The sequence below is a fragment of the Halictus rubicundus genome, chromosome 5 (assembly GCF_050948215.1).
Source record: "Halictus rubicundus isolate RS-2024b chromosome 5, iyHalRubi1_principal, whole genome shotgun sequence".
Lineage (NCBI taxonomy): Eukaryota > Metazoa > Arthropoda > Insecta > Hymenoptera > Halictidae > Halictus > Halictus rubicundus.
This window is the reverse complement of record NC_135153.1, coordinates 9,537,143-9,558,824: the sequence shown is the minus strand read 5'-3', so window position 1 is coordinate 9,558,824 and position 21,682 is coordinate 9,537,143. Positions and strand designations below refer to the sequence as shown.

Genomic DNA, 21,682 nt, shown 5'->3' with positions numbered 1-21,682 from the left:
GTGACGGCTGGAGGCGTTGTATTCCGTAACAACGTTGAGCAGTCGACGCGAATATGATTTATGAATCAAGCGAGCATTAAACCCTGTTGTTACAGTTTCTTGTTACAGGAACTAGATGTACAAAAATATGACATTATAGGAACATAGTAGGGTGTATATTATTGATATTATTTATTACCCCGGGACGCCCATTAATATTCGGACCAAAAGAGTTTCCTAAGGCTTTTCAAAAATTGAATCTAACGACTTGGATTTTCTTAGAAATTAGAAGAACTAATTTCCTAGATGACGTGCAAAAGAAATTTTTAAAAAACTACTATTGATCGTCGAGAAAATATTAATGGCCGCTTTTTAAACTTTGAGAAATTAAAAATGAGCCTTTCTATAGATTTGTACCAATTACATTCAAATAATAATCCTACAATTTAAACAATAATAATAAAAATAATTGCACACAAAACTCCCTAGGCCATTTTAAAATCTATCTTGACCAATAATGAACCATTTTTGTTCTAATCAATATTCTAAGCTACCCTTGAGACACTAATTTTGCTAGAAATGCAAAAATGATTTTCTGAAGCAGAATTTCATTTTGAGGAATGTGTACAAGTAGTGCAGCAAGTAAAGAATGCTGAGGTTTATTTTAGAGCCTTTTATTTAAGAAAATCGTGCTTTGATGCACGCCGTAATATCCGGGAAAGAAGTACTCCGAACGAATCGATAAGCGGAAAACGATTCCATCTGCGTTTTAAGGTCACTGATCTATTTGTTATCGCGCGATCTTTTTTTCTCGTTATTCTCAGCGCCGCAATTTCTCGCGAACGCCGGTAAGCATTTTCAATCTCCCAGTTATTGACGCATCCAAAGGAATCGTCGTCTGTAAATCGATGTTTAAAGCGTCCTCGGTCGATGCCATCTCACGCGTACCAAGGGCATCATTGTCGGAATTATAAATTCTTACGAATGTCGATAACGGCATTCCGTTGTGTCAGAATTATTGGCAGCATGCCTTTCTTCGGCGTCTTGAAAAGGATCGGCGTTCCAGCAGTTTTATTTATGAGCCAGCTACGAGATCGAGTGACTTTTATTTATGTACTCGAAACATCTGATTTTCCGTCGAAAAATATTCGAGCTTAGATTTGTTAAACGAGGAGCAATTCGCGTCATGTATAATGTCAAACTGGCTATGCCCACGCGGAACCACTTTTCAGATGTTTATGAATTTTCCAATATTGAAAGTGATAATTTGAATTTTTCTGCAAAGCGTAATAATAATTAGAACGGATTGGAATATGTATGCCAACATTTTTCAAAAATTGACACAACGGGTTCTGATACTACACTGCTCACATACCACCCCTGGCAAAAATTATTCGACTAAACAGTTCTACTGTGTTACCCCTTCCACGACGACATTCCCCTACTCCCCACTACCGCTAATGGCAGAGAGAGAGAGGGTAACTGTATTCCCCTCATTTTCCCCTATCTGGCGAAACTGGTGCATAGCAAATGGGGCCTCGCTAAGCCTCCACAGAAGTGAAATAAAATCCGTTGTAATTTCGACAGCTTATTCAAACCGAATTTCATTTTCTGAGAAAGATTAAAAACAAAAAGCATCGTGGAACTTCCAGAAACTTAATAAAGGAATCATTCGTTATCTGGGAATAATTGTTCCTTGCGTTCCAAGCAAGGTCTGCAAGATTTGCGAGAGTTTGCTAATTATTTCGCTGCATCTCGCATGAACGCATTTATTGTAACCAACACATATTGCAGGAATCCCTTTGACGCAGCTCAGCCGCCTCAAACGTCTGTTCTGCTCGGTGATCGTCAAAGTCGTCACGTCCAACGCTAATTCACTGGTTTCGCTAGGATTTGCGTGTTCGGAAAGGCACGGAAGTGATTTTGTGTCAGTGTCTTCGCGACATGACGCAATTTCATTTGGATCTTTGGGGTTCAACTTTATTTTCGGAAGTAGAAGGAAACATATTGAGCTTGGTTTGGCGAGCAGGGGTTTCCATCCCCCCTGGATCCCCCAGGATGATTGACGTATTTGCAGATGCCCAAAAATTGCTCCGTGACGGTGGACGCATGTGCGACACTCTGAATCAGCTCGGTTGGCAAAGTTTGCTGTCACCTTCCGCACGATTCACTCCGCGAAATGTTTGCGATCTTGCGAGACGAAATCATTTCGACGTAAGAAAACCAGTTTCATTTGTAGTTAAATCAATATTGATATTAATTGATACAGTAATCCTCTGTTAATAATACCCCGCCTAATGGTCCTTCCGATAAATTCGGTTCTTCTGGAATGACAGTTCTTTCTCCCGCTTTTGTACAACGCGCACATAATACACGTATTTATAATTACATTAGCAATTAAAATTAATAGCCTATTAATGATCTATTCCGTTGTTTGCGACTAGTCGTTCGCGCATCTGATTACAATACAAATGCTATTCATTATTAGTCACTTTAACATGAAATATGTTTGACAATGCAGACAATGAATGGGGAACAATAACGCATTTATACTGACATCAATGAAGAATGCTAATACAATACTGTCGATTAACAACCTCAAACGCATTATATAACGTTCACGTGACTTCTCGAGTCTGTCGTTAATTATACGCGACTCTTCCAACTTATTCAACATTGTCCAGAGAATAATTGAATATTAAAATATCGTTTGAGTAGCAAACAATGAGTTGCACTTTTTTAATCTCTTTTCTGTAACGTACAGTTGATCCAAGAAGTATTTGGACATCAAATTTCCGATTTGTGAAAAATCGTATACAGCGTCTACTCGATACTTGTCCAAACCTGGGGTCTAGCCAGGGACAGGAGGTACTATTCTTCTAGAGAACGCAGAATAGGGCAGCGAATCGGGGACAGTTCCGGGACTTTCATCGGCTAGGCGTTTGGAACATATATCGAGCAAACACTGTAATATGCAGTTTTGCATCACGTTTTTAATCAGATGGCTGAAATTATACCGTGCAATTTGACAATTGTACTGACACTAGGGGTGTGCAAGAACCCGAAATATCGGTGTCAGGGCGAGTCGGGAAGAGGTCGGGTCGGGTCGGGTCGGGCCGGGTTCCCGAAAATTTTGAGATTCCCGAAAAAATCGGGTTTCCCGAAAAAATCGGGTTTCCCGAAAATTTCGAGATTCCCCGAAGGAATCGGGTTTCCCGAAAATTTCGAGATTCTCCGGAGGAATCGGGTTTCCCGAAAATTTCGAGATTCCCCGAAGGAATCGGGTTTCCCGAATATTTCTAGATTCCCGCAAGAATCGGGTTTCCCGAAAGTTTCGAGATTCCCCGAAGGAATCGGGTTTCCCGAAAATTTCTAGATTCCCGAAAGAATCGGGTTTCCCGAAAATTTCGAGATTCCCCGGAGGAATCGGGTTTCCCGAAAATTTCTAGATTCCCGAAAGAATCGGGTTTCCCGAAAATTTCAAGATTCCCCGGAGGAATCGGGTTTCCCGAAAATTTCTAGATTCCCGAAAGAATCGGGTTTCCCGAAAATTTCTAGATTCCCGAAAGAATCGGGTTTCCCAAAAATTTCGAGATTCCCCGGAGGAATCGGGTTTCTCGAAAATTTCTAGATTCCCGAAAGAATCGGGTTTCCCAAAAATTTCGAGAATATAACATATGACACTCTTGAAAATAATTCACGATTCTTTAGGGAATCCCGACTTTTTCGGGAATCCTGACACTTTCGAGAATCTCGAAATTCTACATAAAAATTTCGTGTTCCCGACTCGACCCGATATTTCGGGTTCTCGCACACCCCTAGCTGACACTATGGACAGTTCGTTTGCGATTCTTTGTGATTTCCATCTTACCATCTTCGCGGCCCCTATTTCTGTCGGAGGCTGCCCAGAATGATTTCAATTATGAAATGACGTGTCTGCTATTGAAACGTCTGCGGAATCGGTGGGTTCGTGCTCGTATGGATTGATTCCATCGACGTTTCATGTTTTCGCTTCTGTCCCGCGGGCAACTTTGAAGAGCAGTTTCTTTGTTATTCATCTGCATCGATCATTTTAGCAGGTCTGCGCGAGTGAAAGGCAATACCAGCGGGACGTTAAAAAATAATGGAGAACAAATACTCGGGGCTCACGCTGTGCCGCGACGTTTCGCGTAATAATTCATAGGCGGTGTACACATATATGTCGCGATATCCCGCTATGTAGAACCGTGCTACAATTGGTTCGCGTGGGGCATTCCAATTCGGGGAAGTTTTAGGTAGCGTCGCATACATATGTACATACGCCGCGCCGTGAAGGAAATACGTCAGGCATCAGCGTAGAATTTGTTTCATTCAATTTTCACTACTGGAAACAAAACTATGACAGCCGAGGCGAAACTTTCTAACTCGTCCTAGAATATTTCTATACCGGGTGATCGATAACTGGTGACACAACCGAAAACGGGACGATTCTACGTAAAAAAGTAAGTCGAAAATGTGGAAGAACGTGTTTTCATAGGAAGCTTTGTTTCCGAGAAAATCGAGTTTGAAAACTCGGCGAACGCGAGTGCTATTGGGTAGAAGTCGTCCGACGCGTCTGGTCGTGACCTACTAATTCTACTTACGAATCCTAAGCACGCGAACTTGACGGAGAAAGCAAAGTCTCATGCAAAAGTATTAGCAAATGAATTTAGAAGACCATTAATAATACGCGACGGTCACTACGTAACAACATGGCGGCGCCCTTACCTCTCAAAAACGCTGAAAATCTCATCTTACACACGCACAACTTTTGAACTAGTAATCTCCTAGGATTGAAACTTGGATTTTCGGCATTTTCTCGGCAAAATCTACAGGCTTGCATAAAAAAAGTTAAAAATTGCTGGTTTCCTAAGGTAAAGTTTAACCGACTCTTATGTTCATTGTTTTCTACGACAAAGACGAAATTCAATACTACTTTTTCTCGTGCCACTATTTCCACTCACACCGAACATACAAAAAAGATTGACACTCTACTTCCGCGTTTTGCACCCAAATATAGTATCTCCGAGTGTTGCACTATCTGGAATAGAAAACGAGTGAATTTCCATCAGACGAGCATAAAAGTTAATAGAAGTGACTGAATTCTAAGGTAGAAATGTTTATTTAGCTTCACGGAATTTACACTGCATTTATCAGTGTCTGTATTTAGCAAAATCTGGCACAGGATCCAAACGGATCTAAAGGGATCTAAAGATACGCTATTCCAGAATGGGAATAGTTGGGGTCAAAGGTCACTCATCACTACCCTCGGACGGTTAATAGTTAGAGGAATATTAATATTAATATTTCGTATCCTATTTATTGCTGCCACGATTGCATACAGTTCAACCCAACCGTCAGAATTATAAAATCTTCCATACGTCGATAGTGGTTTCGTTTCGTTGGAATTGCTGGCAGGCTGCCTTCAATGGAGATCTCTTCGGATCTCCTTTATTCATGAATCCATTCATTGTATGGAAATCAACTAGAACGCGATAGCGATTAAACACTCTCAAGAACGCCTCGCTGGAATAGCTCTGTTTTTCCATTATTGCAAAACCACTCGGAGTTTCTTATCTGTCAATGTGGCCCGCCATGCTGTGAATTTCTGAAAGAAATTTGACACGCCCAAACATCTGTGAAAGCCCGCAAATGGACCGTCCACGTCCAAACGTAGAATTTGTGAAAAATCGTATACAGTGTTTACTCTATATATGTGTCCCACACACGGGTCTAGCCAAAGACATATATCGGACAGGAGATACTATTCATTGATCCACGCCGAGCGTAGAAAAGGGCAGCTAGAGATATACGCGACGGAAGTGGGGATAGTTCTGGGACTTTTATCGGCTAGGCATTTGGGACATATATCGAGTAGACACTGTAGCTCCACTTTCCACAGTTTTACAGTTGTATACAGGGTGTTCCCGGTAAATAGGACCTTTTCGATTTTTCCGAAATACAGTGATTTCTCTACTATACATGTCGCCGAGGCCTGTATGATAAACGTCGCGGAATTATCCCCACTATCGCGGGGCTATACCGCGAGCTCTCGGACGTCGAGGAGTGTGAACATAACACGGCTCGGGTATGTCTCCTGGACGATACACGACGCTGGCAAGACCCGTGTTGTTGACATATATCGAGAATTCACTGTACTGACTGTTTACGAGAGAGACGCAGATCCAATTTACGGGGGGAACACCCTGAATACTTTGCAGAGTGGAACCCGCGTGGTATCCGGGAGCCGTTCATTGTAAATTCTGATGCTCACCTTGGAGCCGGTGTAACGTTTTACTGCAAACAACCGGGAGAGAAGCGCGATCATGAAAGAGAATGCGGACTCACCGGTTTGATGTGATAGAAATGTGATCAGCGACAGCACGACACACAGCCATCTTCCCGGATGCTCCCTCATGCTGTCGCTCTCTAGGTCTCCGGAAATGCTCGGTGACGATTCTTCTTCTCCGGAGAGCGCGAACGAGCTTGTCGCCTCGCTCCGACCTCTTTATCAGTTACTCGCAGAGATCGAAGTAAACTGTGAAACGAGGATCCAGATCCACCCACATCACTGTCATGCTGTTCCCCCGTTTATCTTCGCACCGTACGCAAACCTCGGCCCAAAACCATAACTAATCGAGCCTTTGCAATTCAATCGAACCACCGGCGCCACCGATCGCTATCGCCGAGCCGGCCGGTTATCCTCGTCGAGCAACGAACAGTGATCCGTCTTGTAATCAACCGAACTTTTTTTCAACGTTGTCCGGAGGATCGTGCGCGCGTCAGAACACGCTCGAATAATGTCTACGGGCGGTGTCGGGTTCAGGGTTCAGGGACGCGTCCCGTCGATAAGGATTCCACGATTCTATCCTGAAGCTTTTCCCTGGGTGACCGAAGAGGCGAGGATCCAACGCGACCGGGAGGAATTGTATTATTCATCAGACACGCGGCTCGCTTCGGGCCAGGATTTACAATTGTGCATTATCGATTCGTCGAATCCATTTGTACGGTTTTACCGGTGGCGCCCGTAATTTCGATCCCCCCAGAGTTTTAATATCGCTGAGAACCGGCCTCCCGGGGATCCTCAGCTTCCTCGCACGCGGGACTCGCGTGCTTTCACTGCATCCGTCGATCGGGATCCGCTTTGCTCATAATTCGCGGCCGGTTGCCGTTCGCGTCTTCGATCGCGAATGTTCCCCTGGACGCACCTTCGACGTCGAACCTTTCACACCGGAAACCCTCCTCGTCGTCCTCTTCGACCCTCGAAACGACGCTCCTCGACGAACCGGTGCCTGCGACCGGCTTTGATCGCGTACCTCCGACAACGCCAACGGTAAAAAGAAACATAAATAAATGTAGCCGCCCCACTGTGTCTCAGTCGTATATCTCCTCTTCCACCACAAAAATCAGCACGCGCGCGCTCGCGCGTCTATCACTTACACACAGCCGCGAATTAAAACGAACAAATGGACTCTTCCTGGCTGTCCATTTAAATTAAGCTCTGCGGGAAATCGTGCAGTTGTTCGCGTGCATCACACAGTTCGATCACGGACTATTAAGCAGGCGTCATAGAACACATTAATCGATCGTTAATTCGCCTGTCCGGTCTTCGTGTTCCATTAGTTTATAGAGTTTCTGAAATCGTGCTCGTCCCCGAGCTTTTCCCTGCTGATCCGCCGCTTTTCTTCTCTGCAACAGAAAAGAACACCGACTCAGCGTTAGGCCAGTTTTTTCCATCTGGTTTGTTATTAGGTCGGCGCGAAAATAGTTGCGCCTCTCCTCGCATTAACACGTTGGCTGCCATGTCACCCATATGTGGCTGACAGAATTATTTGTCCAGGTTTTAAAATTAATTTTTACGTTCATATATTCGTCGTATCAAATTTATTTAGGATCTGTAAAATGCAAGAACATTCGAGGACTACTCAATGCGATACATTTAATCATTTTCAATTTTTATTTCATTAAATAACTTACTTCGATTTTATGGAATTTTTGAGGTTTCTAGTTTGGCAGTCAAAGTGTTAACCTTTGGCGGCTGGTTTCACTCCTCAACCGTTTTGTGTCGAGTATACTCGTCATGAAAAGATGAAATCTATTGTATGACGAGTATACTCGTCGTGAAGAAACGCATTTTGTGTCTAACAACGAGTATGCCCGTCATGAAGAAACGCATTTTGTGTCTAATGACGAGTATACTCGTCATGAAAAGATGGCATTTTTTGTCTGACGAGTATACTCGTCACGTGAGAGAAATTTGCATTTTTTGTCCGACGAGTATACTCGTTCAGTGAGAGAAGAATTTGCACGTTTCTTGGTAGTATACTAGTTATTAAAAATCAGTCTCTGAACAAACCTACTGAGTCGCCTTGAGTAAGTTCGCTCGAATAACTACCGACGAGAAAACGCGAGTAAAATAACGATAACACTGATCTGATTTCTTCATTGAAATGTGAAAACTAGCGAAACAAAGGAATTCATTCGCTTTATGTTTTTCCCGGATATTTTTGCGGTAGAAAATGAAATTACCAGTCCTTTGTGCTAATCTTACGCCATTTATCACTTCACTGTATCGCGCCAAAGATTTCCGATAACTGGGCCACCGTTCAACTATGCCTATCAATTTTCCTCCTATCGATTACCGGGTTGCTTTTATTTGGAATTTGTTCAGCAAATCATGAACACCATTTTGACATGGATTTATAGCAACAAGAGATTCTTCTCGATTTAAAATGATTGTTTCGCGAATGAAAATACGAAATACTTATTTACCAATTTAGATGGACTGTCTTCTATCAAAAAATATTTATTATGCCACAAAAAAAAAAATGAAGAAGCAATTTACCTAGAAATAAATATTTATTGTCATCAGAACTTTTTATATACAGCAATATTCAAAAGCGAAATGGTCGGCCTGTTGTATAAAATGAGTATGTATACGATATTTACTTCCTGCAATTTGTTTATTTAAAAGTAGACGCCACAAACAATATGTTGCATGTAGACGCTACGTCCTCGCAATAAAAGAAGGCGTCTGCTGCCAAGAGACACTCTAATCGGATAATAGAACGCCGGGAGTAGTAGAATGCTCCGATATTAGGGTATTCGGATACGGGAGACTTTATTGCATGAAGCTTCATGTGGCTGCCAAAGATTTTCTGAGATATACACACTGTGACAATATTACTGGATCCGGGTATCCACTTCGTCCGACATATATTGGAAACCATAATACCTTCGGGAGTTTGCTAGTTTAGAGGAAAATGAGATGATTCAGATTCTAAAGCAATTTTCCGACTTTATTCCAGTTTTATGAAAAACAAATATTTGCTTCGTGCGATACGCAACAGTCTTTTATTAAAGTGACGCGTTCAACAGGTCGACCGCCAATTCACTCAAATTCAGAACAATTTGTTTAACAACGTGCGAGCAGAATAAACAAAAATGTATTGCAGCTGTTACTTTTGCAAACTTCTTAGATCTCGCTGCTCGGAACAAAGTTTGTAAGACTGTAATAAATGGACTGCGGATTTTGTGCAATTATCGCAAGAATGAATTATAAATATATTGGAACACCCTGTGTATGACTGACGTGGCAGTCAAACTGTTAAATAAAATTGATGAGCTTCTGAGGCAATAATTAACCGAGTCTGCCGATGCACGGGCGAAACTATAATACTTCCGAGCGACGGGATATTCATGCGAATAGGAATTATGACTGCAAAGAGTTAAATTCGGTGTTAGCTTCAACAAAATGGACGAAGATGCATCGCACGACGATAATCATAGATTACCTGGGAACAATAGCGAAAACAATGAAAAATCAATGGAGTAATTTATCGGAATGTATAAAATACCATAAAGTAACAATAAAGTATCTCGTTCAAAAGAGACAGCCTCTTATTTTTATTTATTTGTTTAATGTTACAACCCCCGATAGGATACCATCGATCACTAGTCTGTTGAGGTTTGTGCAGAAAATGTGCACAGTACATCCAAAGTATAACAAATTTGCAAGAAAACCACAAAAAAAAAATTCATACAACAAACAGTGTTCAATTAGTATACTACCACGATACGTGAGTTATAATACAAAGAAACTATAAAATTGTAAATCTTTCTAACGTTGAAAGAGGAACATTTCCGACCTGCTCTTTTGCGTTAGTTTAATCGTAAAGTTGAAGCAGCAGAGGTTGTTAAAAACATTGGCGCTGTGTGCCAAGGGAACATCATTAGTGTAAGAGAAGCTTAAGGGTGGTTTTCTCGTTCCAAGGATGTTCCTTTTGATGTGCATGAAGCTCCACGCCCAGAACGGATAACCAACTTCGGGGAAGACCGTTTGAACGTTTTAATCCACGATGATCCGCGTCAAACAACTTGAGGGTCGGACAGTGATGGGCTGTGTCGACAATTGTCCGACATCTTCATTCAATAGGGAAATCAACTGTTTTGTTTTTACGTCTCATGCCTCTCACTATTATACAGGGTGATCGACAACTGCTGGCAAAACCGAAAAGGGGGTGATTCCACAGAAAAAAACTAAATCGAAAATACAGAGGTTTTTATTCATCATTTTCCTCTCGACAGGCTATTTTTTTTTCATCCCTCGATAACAGCTCAATTTCCGCTTTTATTTGATCTGAATATCTTTAGAAATTACTGATAAAATAAAAGATAAAGTTTACACTTCTCCACCCCATATTAAACGAAGGGGAAATTTTACAGAATACACTGTCTTCTTTATATATGTCACCAAGGCTTGGATGATGAACGTCACGGAATGATCCCCACTACCGGAGGGTATACCCCGTGAGGGGTCAGCCTCGGCGTATGTCTCCTGCACGATATATGTCACTGACAGGACCCGTGTTAGTGACAAATATCGAGAAATCAGTGTAGCGTTTTAAGAAAGAATAAATATTTTGATAGAGGCCGATTATCCGTGCTTATCCTGCCAGACCCTTTGAAAACCGAAATGCTTTCAACGGATGATCGATGGAAATCAATCGGGGTACTGTTCGAAGCATCGCTTTTTGCCGTCACCGAGGATCCTGCGTCAAACAAACCGCACCGTGTACGAATCCCCCTCTCAGTCGTCGTCGGTTCGGAATTACTCTGTCGGCGGAGTAATGGAATTCAACGTGTTTCGTTACCGGTGAATTTCTATCTGCAGGATGAAATCATAGTTGCAGGACGCGGGTATAACAGGGAAGCGCGCGGGCGCCCGGTGATTGAGATAGACCGGACAGAGTGCTTAAACGAATCTCGACAGTTAGAGGACGCCCGGGTACAAATCCGGGGATAGTTAAGGCGTCTTAAGCGGCTTGTGTATGTATTCGTACAATTCTGCAGGAACGTGGTGTAATTACCTCTTTCTATCCCTGTCGGCCACGCGATACCGAGTTCGAAGTTTCCGAGATACAACATCGGCGCCTGGGCAGGTGCGCCAGGCAAGTCCCGGGGAGTACAGGAACGCGCGCGGAGAGAGTCACGCGTAGAACTCGCCAGTTTAAGATTGACCTAAGAAGCGATTACTGTCTAGCCCCCCCCCCCCGGGGGGGGGGTGGTATGAGCGGGATTTAGACAACTAGTCCGCCGATCCTCGCAACGTTCAACGAACAGCGAGAAGAAGAAACTCTAATCCTAGGCTGTTAACGCGTTGCTGCTTCAGCGGGAACGACACTCCGACTAATTCGATAAGTTATTACCTACTGCAACGCTGCGCGAGTTTCAAGTGACACGTTTGAGAGGTATAAAAGGTACAGTAGCCTAAGACTGTTTTGTTCAAGAGACACTCTGGGACGTCCTAGGCAGTGCCGTCAGATGAAGACTCGTCTCCCACTCTACCTTACCCCTCCTACCACGCCATTCTCTCGTTCCCCGGCGACGAGCATCCCCACGCTTCCGCTACGGCACGGTCACGTGACACACGGCTCGCCTCTGTCGTGAGTGTGTCATACCGTCACTAATCCGGTAATGACAGGGAGAGGGTAACTGTATTCCCCTCAATTTCCCCGGTCTAGCGACACTGGTCCTAGGACAGACCTGGGCAACTTCTTCCCCGCCCTCCACGACCCCCACTACCAGTGTACAGGTTCCCCCACCACTGGCCATTTCATATTACCGTGCTTTTATCTCCTAATCAGGAGTTCCTACCCCCCCCCCCCCCGCTCCTTCGCCCGCATTTAAGCATGGTGAGGGGTCTCAGGAGTGGGGAGAGGTCTCGCATGTGGCTCGCGGGCCACCAGTTGCCCAGGTCTGTCCTAGGGTATTCCTGGTTGCTAGGGCCATCATGGAAATTGGAGTCCGCCTAGACCAGGAACCTAGGTTCCTAGGGGCCTAAGTTAAGTATAAGGGGAAAGATGAGGATAGGATCCCCGATTCGAGATCACGAGAAACTAATTAATAGGCAGTCATTGAATATTTCAAACGAACTCGTTTTTAGCCGCGTTAAAAGGAAACCGCAGCTCGTGGAGATATTATTATGCTATCGAGGATTAATAGTTTAAAGTCGATCTAGAACTCGATTTGAACCTAGTGAATAACTTCTGATAATGTTTAATGCAATTGCGAAACGATTCAAGAAATGTCAGTCACATTTCACCTCGTAATAGAAATGCTATTTGTCGCCGGAAATGAGAAATAATTACGTTCGCTGTCGGATTTACTTATTTTCACCTCATTTTGGTCTTGGTTCCAGATTCCATGACATTTGTATGAATAATTCATGCGCCGAATATAAATATTCTTCGCCGTTATCGGTCCATAAATATCTTGATCTGATAATAGGGGGACCTTTCGATTCTGAACGCTTACAAAGACCAATATACGGGGACACATAATACAAGAAAAATAGTGCACATGGTAATAAATGGTCTGTGGATTTTACGGATGTTCGTCAAGAATGGATAGATCAAATACGAAACGGTAACATCATTTAACGAATGTAAAAACGATTCGAACTCGTAGAGATTATTGAAAATACAAATCAAAATCTACGTCGTCTCCTGCATATTGAAATTAAAGCAAACAATTTTTATTTTGCATGAAAACCCGCAGTAAAGGAGTGGAATTGTTTTTCGGCAAAAATTAAAAAGCTTCTAGATTTATGATGAGTGCAAATTTATTGTCGTGACGCCATTTTTTACGGAATTTTTTTGAGATATATAAATGCATAATTTCAGTTCTATTGAATAATTATAAACAGACAAATTTCTGTATATTGTTCAAGCATAATTCTGAACCCTTTGTTCATAAATTGAGCTTCCTGCAAAAATGTTTTGTTGCACTTTTTCAGTTCATTTCCACGCGAAGAATCGATTGTACTATCGGAGCCACCGTGTCCTTTATTTTGAAATTGGTATAGTGTTATATGTGGCATGATATGTAGATGTAATTTGAGATCGATAAAGAATAAATAGCACCAAATGTGTTATGATCGGAAATAGTGAGTCATAGAGAGCGTATCGTATATTATTACAGGTTATATGAATATATTACCCAATGGTGGCCGAAAGCTCGCGTACCGGCCGAATTTTCAACAACTTTCCACGAATTCGAACAGCTTCCAATTTATACGTTAAAATTCTGTATTTACATGTTAGAGAAGTCGATAAGCGAACGGTCGGACAGTTTCGCATGTGAATTACTGGACTGCGTGTAAAGAATATATCGAGCAAACAATTAAATCGATTGTACACAGAGGATATGTATATCTGATATCGGCAAAATTACCCAGAAGAACGCAGTACGTGGAGGGTGATTTCACTTCTTTAGAATAGTAAATAAATGTTCCAAAGCGTTAAATAATATTGCTGTCGACTAATTACGGAGAAAATAGTGAGATAGTCAGCAAGAAAACACCATTTTTAATGTATAAGATATTCTGTTGTGCATAAACACTACAATGCGAGTACTAAACAATTATTACAGTTATTAAATCATACATTGATAACTAGACTGCGGATCTTTATGCGTTTACGGGCTCTGAAAATTTTCAAAAATTGTTATAATATGAAATTCCACAGAATTTAGTACGATTTATATCTATTCCAGATCTACAAAGGCTACTGCCGCTAAAAATTCGATTTCATTTGTTTCCACTTTCCCAAAATTTCCCTACAAAAATTTGAAAATTGCATAAACATCCGTAGTCTATTGATCACTGTAGATATAAATTTCGTCATCAAAAGCGACAGATCAATAACTATGGTGAAATGAATTTTTTATACGAGATCCCAAAAAGCCTAACACAAAAGAAAAAAAAAATAGTTTAAATTAACGAACACTAAATAAAAAATTGTATACAAAATATTTGTCAAGAACCAGCTAATCGATCAGGCACAATGAGATATCGTGACCCACTGGAGGGTCAAACAAGATTTCTGTTTTCCTGCAATCGGTAGAACTTCTATTTTGCACAGAGATCGATTCTAACAAATAAATCCAAGCAGTTCGGGTCTGCAAGATCCAGCAACGAGGACGCCCGGGAACGAGTAAGTGGCCGGCCACTTTTGCACGGTAGTGTACACGCCAGCATCCTCGAGGAGGTTAATGCTACGTATCGATCTTCCACCTATCAATGAAATCTGTTCGATTATCGGAGAACTGTTCTATCAACAAACGGAAGGGCTTCAAGAAATTCGTTTCCACTTAATCACCGTAGGATCGTCTATCCCCGCATCGAAAGCTAAATAAAAGCTTCTAATCTGTTCGACGGCGTCACAAAGGAGAACTGCGGGGAAACAATATTTGCGCTGCGTCGACATCATCGATAACACTCCGGAGGAGGGGGGAGGAGGCGAAAAAAAAAAAAAGACTACAGACCTATTAACCGTTGTGGGGAATTTCTCCGGTAGCGAATGGGCGAAACGATGGGAAGTCTATTCGAGGGGAAATTGCTGGTGCTTCTATCACCGGGAAAATGGTCTTTCATCGAGGCACTAATTTGACGGTTACGTGGCAGTTTCCTGCCAACTAAGCAATCCTAACTACGGGGTCGAAGTTCCCTGGCGCGAGTATATCGCGACGTTCTTGGCTTTGAAGAACAACGCGGAGATGTTTGCATAACGCGTCGCAATGATCGACGCAGAGACGACCTCGCCCCGTTGCGATTGCAACCTCCGGTAAACCCGCACTATGCAGCGAACGATGTTGTGCTTTGACGATGCAACCGCGGTTATGTAAAATTTAGCACAGACGCGCTCTACATTACACAGGACGATTCGTGATGGTACTACAGTCAGGAGAAAAAAGATCGGAAATCTGTTTAAAAATTGAAATGCCCGAAAAGGGTACCAGTTTTTGTTTAATATTCCATATTTAACTGGACGCCCCTACCCAGTGGCCCTCGCCAGATCAAGACTTGTTCCCCCACTCCAAATTCCCCTTCTACCGCGCTAATCCCCACGCTTCCGCCGTGGCCCGGTCACGTGACGCGTTTCGTCTCTGTCACGTGACCGATCCGGTACCGGTAGAGAGGGGGTAACTTTTCTCCCTCCATTCGTGCTCCCTCCCTTCATCCGACAACACTGGTCTAACTGGACGCCCCTACCCAGTGGCCCTCGCCAGATCAAGACTTGTTCCCCCACTCAAAAGTGGCCCGGTCACGTGACAGAGACGAAACGCGTCACCGGTACCGGAAGAGAGGGGGTAACTTTTCCCCCTCGATTCGTGCTCCCACCCCTAAATTGGCAACGCTGCCCCTACACACACTGTCGCTATTGTGAAAAATTGAAAATCCACCGTTTATGAAACGGCCTGTATAAGCTTGCGTACGCGGTATAGTCAAAAGTAACAAATTGCAAAACTGCATCAACATTATAAAAATTATTCAATCGTGTATACGGTACGCATTATGGAGAATATTAATGAGCAAAAGCTACAAACAGAAAAAAAAGTGGAATGATATGAGAAAGATGGTTGAAAAAGTTTGAATAACAGTTTTTGCGTGAATCCTGATACAACATTGTAGCCTGCATTACAAGCAGAGGCATGACAGATAAGCCTTCAGAGATTCATTGTGAAATAGCAATGTATCATGCGAACAAAGGAACAACATACTCTGGAAATCTGCAGACACGTTTCAGGATTTTGAAATGAATAACCGTATAAGGTTATGTCGAATCATATTCGTCGTTACAAAGTTTTGTCACCGTTATGAAAAAATATTGACGAAGCACATTTCACCCTCGACCCGCTTGAACCTGCGATAGCGAAGTGGTGACTAATCAGAAAATTAATTTCGATGAACAACCGATAAAGTCCGGGGTTGGAGCGGTGACTAGTTAAAAAAAATTAATTTGTACAATAAACGCACGCGAACGCCTCTTAACACGTGTTAAGCTTTATGTATACCGTCGTAACGTTTTGAAAATGAAGTTTATGATTTTGTTACTTATTTATGATTTTGTTGTTTACTATTGATCCAAGATATTTAAAAAAGATTCTAAATTTAAATAAAATTCAGTTGAAAGTCTTAATTTATATATTTCAATAATTTGCAGTTTCAATTACTGTTGATGAACATTAAAACATTCTAAATTATTAACTGGAATAGGGGGGTCCTCACCGATTTCAATGTCCTTGAAATACATTCAAGGTCATCATTCTCAGTTTTCGAGATATGTGTAAAAGACTGTGAGGTCCACTACAGTGAACTCCGCCATTTTGAACGAATTTTGGTTAGGTCTGGGTTAGATTTCTTGGAGAGGAGTTCAGGGGCAATATATTTCAAAGTCATTGAAATCGATGAGGACCGCCCTATTCCGAATGATCACCAAAGAATTACACGAATTTTGAGAATCGAAAATCAAGTTAGTATATTGAATTAGTTATTGAGGTACTAAATTATTATTTTACACAGGGATAACTTTAAGATTGTATCGAGGGACAACAAACTGATGAATATAAAAAGTTGAATATAAAAGTTGTCTACTAACAAAACTACAACAGAGCTTTTTTTTAAATGTCTACGGGTAGCTGGTATCGTTTCGCCGTAACTTCTTAACCTTTTTTCAAAACTTACTAGTTCCTTATCAATTAACCCTCGAATAAGGAAGGCTACGCCACTTGAGATTCATGGATTAAAACTTTTTCGAAAGCAATCACGCTTGGTTTATTCTTAGTAAATATAAAAACTTTACTATCATATTTTGAAGTATTTCTTACAAAGATTAGACTTGAAAAGTCATTCTGAAAAATAATCGTGTGAAATCATAATTTTAATTTTTGTGATTAATTGAAGTTGCAAAGAATTTTCATTTTTCCTACAAGTTTACGTCGAATTCGGATATTTTAAAATTAGAAGTAACTAATTTATGCTTTGTGTCACTATTAATCTCGGTTAGTAATTATTCAATTAAAGTAACTTTCTTGTAATTGACGTTTAACTGTTAAATGTTCCAGAATAGTTAAAAATATTCCAAAATTTGTAGCTTTTCATTTAAAAAGAATTACATCAGCAGATTCATAGGAGTCTTACGGCAAATATTAAATACTCGTAATAAAGGGATATTATTTATTACTAAAGGGTATCGGTCAAAGGGTCAAAAGTGCCCTAAATTGATTTTTGGTCACACCATTCGACAGGGCTCCCAAAGAAAACCCTCTGCGACAAGTTTCAAGTCGGTACCCCCACCATAAGGGTAGTTATAGGGTGAGGACGATTTAATCAATTATGCTCCATTTCCTCTGTCCAGGTGAACAAAAAATTCCCAAAAAATTCGTCAACATTCCACCCAATGGCACACACGACGGTGAATTATTTCAGAATTTTTGATTGAAAAATCGATAGGATTAAAAAAAAAATCGATAACACATTACTTGCTCAAAAGAAGCGAAGAACGTGCCAAATTGACGCGGGTACGGATGAGGGTTAACCGGAGATTATGTCACCTGAGCGGTTCGTATAATCGTGGTACTATTACGGTTGGATATACTTGATGAGACGAGATTTTCAATATTACTCAGTCGCCGGGAAGTGATCTAAAGGCTTCGCACACAGACACACACACACACACACACACACACACACACACGAAGTAGAAAGAATCCGCGGGATTCACGGTGACACCGTAACTCCTATCACTTTATCGTCACACTTAATTAAATCCAGATACCGAGAACGCGTCGGGCTCTTTCACTTCACACTTAATCGAACAAACGATACGTCGCATAAAATTATTAGAACCACGTGACCCCCCACCCCCTCCCCCTTCCCCATCCCTGTAACAGATACAACGCGACGGATACAGGACGTATCGTTCACCGTGAAAGGTACGTCATACCGGTGCACCGCGCGTTACACGATCTCATCTAATCTGACAAGCTCAAAAAGGGAATGACGTCACAGGAGATTGGTCTGTCGCGTCGTGTAACTGCTTCATTTTCCGTCGAGCTTCTCAAACATTTCCCGGGGAAGCAAAATTCCTTCCGGGACTTTCTCTTAACAGGGTTAAAAATTCACGCACAGACGGGAGAGTCACTCGGTCGCGTTTAGGTGCCCGCTTTTCTTCGTAATTGGCCCGTTTAATGTCCCATCATCCACAGGCACTGGTATTACCTGGTATGCCTATTTCAGTGTTTACATTTTATCGCGATTCGTATAGCTTAAGTAACAGTTAATATCTTGTTCGACTGCTCCTCGTTTATCCTAATCCTTTTTCTTCCCACGCCCTTACCCAGGTCATTTTCTGGCCCTGCCCCTCCTCAGCTTCATTGTGCCGAAATTTGTCTTCCCCTTCATTTGGCATTCTCTCAATTATTTTTTAAATATCAATATATTGTACCATTGCGCCCTGTTTATCCTAACCTCTTTCCCTCCAACGCTATCACCCACATGATTTTCTGCTTTCAGTTTCGTTGTCTCGTTATTGTCACCGTTGTCCCTCTCAAGGACAATTTCAGTCAGAAGAAAAACGAGCCGCACGGAAAGAGGCGGAACAATAAAACGAACTGTCGAAGCGTACTCGTTTTCTTTTGACTAGCATCGACAAATTCGTTACGCAATTATTTCACTTAATTGTCGAGTTAATTGCGACGTAAATTTCTACAAAGCCAACAAACTACGCGCAGCGTTGTCGGTAGAGATTGTTTAATTATTTTATTACGTTGATATATTGCGTTGCTGAATATTGCGCAATTGTATTCACTGTTGTCTAAAAACTGCAAAATGTGCAAAACATCATCTCGAAGAATTGTTTTAGCGCGACCAAGAGCTCAGTGGATAAACAATTGCAGAACTTTGTCCTACATTTTCTAATACACAAATATAATTTAATACACTTTTTTTTGTAATTTATTTGTTCAAAGTCCCATCAGCGTTTACGCGTCGATTAAATTAAATCTCGAAGATTCGAAAATTCAGTCCGAACGAAAAAGCAACGGAACTGCTGCAGCGTCGCCTAATCAACAGATTAGTCGAACGATTTTGCACTTTGATCGTTCACCGCACAAACAAACGAAGCGGACACGAGTATCGGTTAGAATACCAGAGACCGTGCTCCCCTTCAGAATTCACTTTTTGCGGAGCTCATTAAAACATTCGAATGAAAATTTAAACAGATCACGGATGCAAAAAGAGTAACGTAGTCGCGGGGATATTCACGGACATTCGAATTACAGAGCTCAATCATTTCCGTCGTCCCGTCCATTGTAGTCGAGTCGCAGAGTTTATTTTAACTTTCGTCCAATAATCGTCCTATTCATTACGATTTCAGAGATCTACAATTTACGAGACGGTAATCGATTATGTCCGTTTCAGTACGTACGTCTAAAATAAAGTAATGGAACAAGTATTTCGGTTTAACAATAATGTCCGATTTAAACGGTGAACTTTGCTGCGCGTTAATTTAGCTTTTTGGAACCAGCAATTTCTGCTAAATGTTTGCACGAGATGTCGCAATTAACGGCAGATTTTTATCTTTTTTTTCTTCGATTTTATAATTATTGATATGGACGGTGAACTCTGCTGTACGGTAATTTAGCTTTTTCCGATCAGCAATTTGGCAAATGTTTGTAAAAAATGTTATAATTCACACAGAGGCGCATTTTTAAGTTTTTGTTTCAATTTAATAACCTTGAATTTAAACGGAGAACTTCGCTGTTACTTTAATTTAGTCTTCCCTAATCAGCAATTTTGTAAATATTTGCAAAGGATGTTACAATTAACGCAAATGATTGCAAAAAATTTTATAATTCACATAACGGCCCAATTTTTGACTTTTTGTTTCAATAACCCTGAATTTAAACGGAGAACTTCGCTGTTACTTTAATTTAGCCTTCCCTAATCAGCAATTTTGTAAATATTTGCAAAGGATGTTACAATTAACGCAAACACAACGGCGCATTTCTAACTTTTTCTTTCAATTTAAAAGCCTTGAATTGAAACGTACAACTTTGCTGTTACTTTAATTTAGCTTTCTCTAACCAACAATTCTGTAAAAATGAATAACCAACGGCACGCTCCAAGGTCTGATTTTCTATAATTTATATTAACATATAACGATTTGTTGAATCAGAATTTCGAGCAATAAAACTTCTTCCATTACCAAAATACAAACCGCTAAACTGCCAAGGTTACAACATTTACTTAAAGCAACCAAGAAAAATTTCGAAAAATCCCGATACAATCCCGAAGCGGTGTTTTTCATCTAAACCGGACAATTATTCCGAGTTGACACGGTCATTTCAATTCCGGGTTCGTGCACCTTAACCCATAGCAGATTTCTCAGGATCCAGGGAAATAATCTTGATCGAACACTTTTCCACAGGGGCGCACAAAAACCTCGCCGAATTTATTCCTCGGCGTCAGCGTCAATCCCGAGCACTTAGTCACACCTCCGAGAAGGAACGGTCCGAGTCGGTCTCAAAGGGGGCCGAGCTCGGATCAATTTACATAGAAAGATAGCGAAACACTGCACAGAGGGGAATCCTGGTCGCACGGACAGCAAACGACACCGGGGCAAGGTGCGAAGCGCGCGCGGGCAGGTCGCGAACTTTGCGGGAAGATCGGTATCGGCGGCAGGAAGAAAAACGCGAGCGCCGACGGGTAATGACCGGTCGCCAAACACACAGATACGCACCCCTCACATCGCGTGTAATCCGGTTGGAGAGTGATCGACGAAAGAGAGAGAGAGAGAGAGCACCGATCGAATCCGCTTGGACGATTTCACTGTCGGCGCGCTCGAACGAGCGGTTTTAATCCGCCACGTGGTGGTGATGGTGCTGGACGCGTCTTCGGGATCGAGGAACGACGGACCGCGCGCGTTTTCGTCGCGAGATCGACGGGCACCCGTCACCGGGGGTGGTTTTCTCGGCGAACCTCGTGCGACGATCGAGTTTACGAATCACGGATTCGTTCTGCCGCGACAAAACACACACCCGACCGGTATCCTCGCGTGGCGGCTTGTCCGCGACTGAGAGAGCTCGCGGGGCCACCCCGTGTATGTTTCCCGGCTTGGCCGTCACAGCGCCACCCTCACTCGAATCCTCCCCCCGTCCCAGAATCCCCACCCCCATTCTAGTTCCGGGCTCTCCCTTCCCACCGGGTCCGCAACCACCCTCCTCTGTCTTTTACATCACCCTCGATCCGTCACTACGTTGCTCCGTGGGCAAAAACAACCCTCCCGCCTTCCCTTTAGCAGCCGTGTCGCTGGCCTCTTAGGAACTGCACTCTTGACCCATG

At 42.2% G+C, this 21,682-nt stretch overlaps 1 protein-coding gene across 1 annotated transcript in view; it reads right to left on the bottom strand.

The window, feature by feature from the left end:
- LOC143354273 (neural cell adhesion molecule 1) overlaps window positions 1–21,400 on the bottom strand; it is a 252,015-nt gene extending 230,615 nt beyond the window's left edge. The window contains exons 1-2 of the mRNA XM_076788234.1: window positions 21,081–21,400; window positions 6,346–7,686 (exon numbers count right to left, since the gene is read on the bottom strand). Coding sequence (XP_076644349.1) covers window positions 6,346–6,415 — 70 coding nt within the window. The 5' untranslated portion in view covers window positions 6,416–7,686; window positions 21,081–21,400. The remainder of the gene's footprint in view (window positions 1–6,345; window positions 7,687–21,080) is intronic.
- Between the last annotated feature and the right edge of the window lie 282 nt (window positions 21,401–21,682).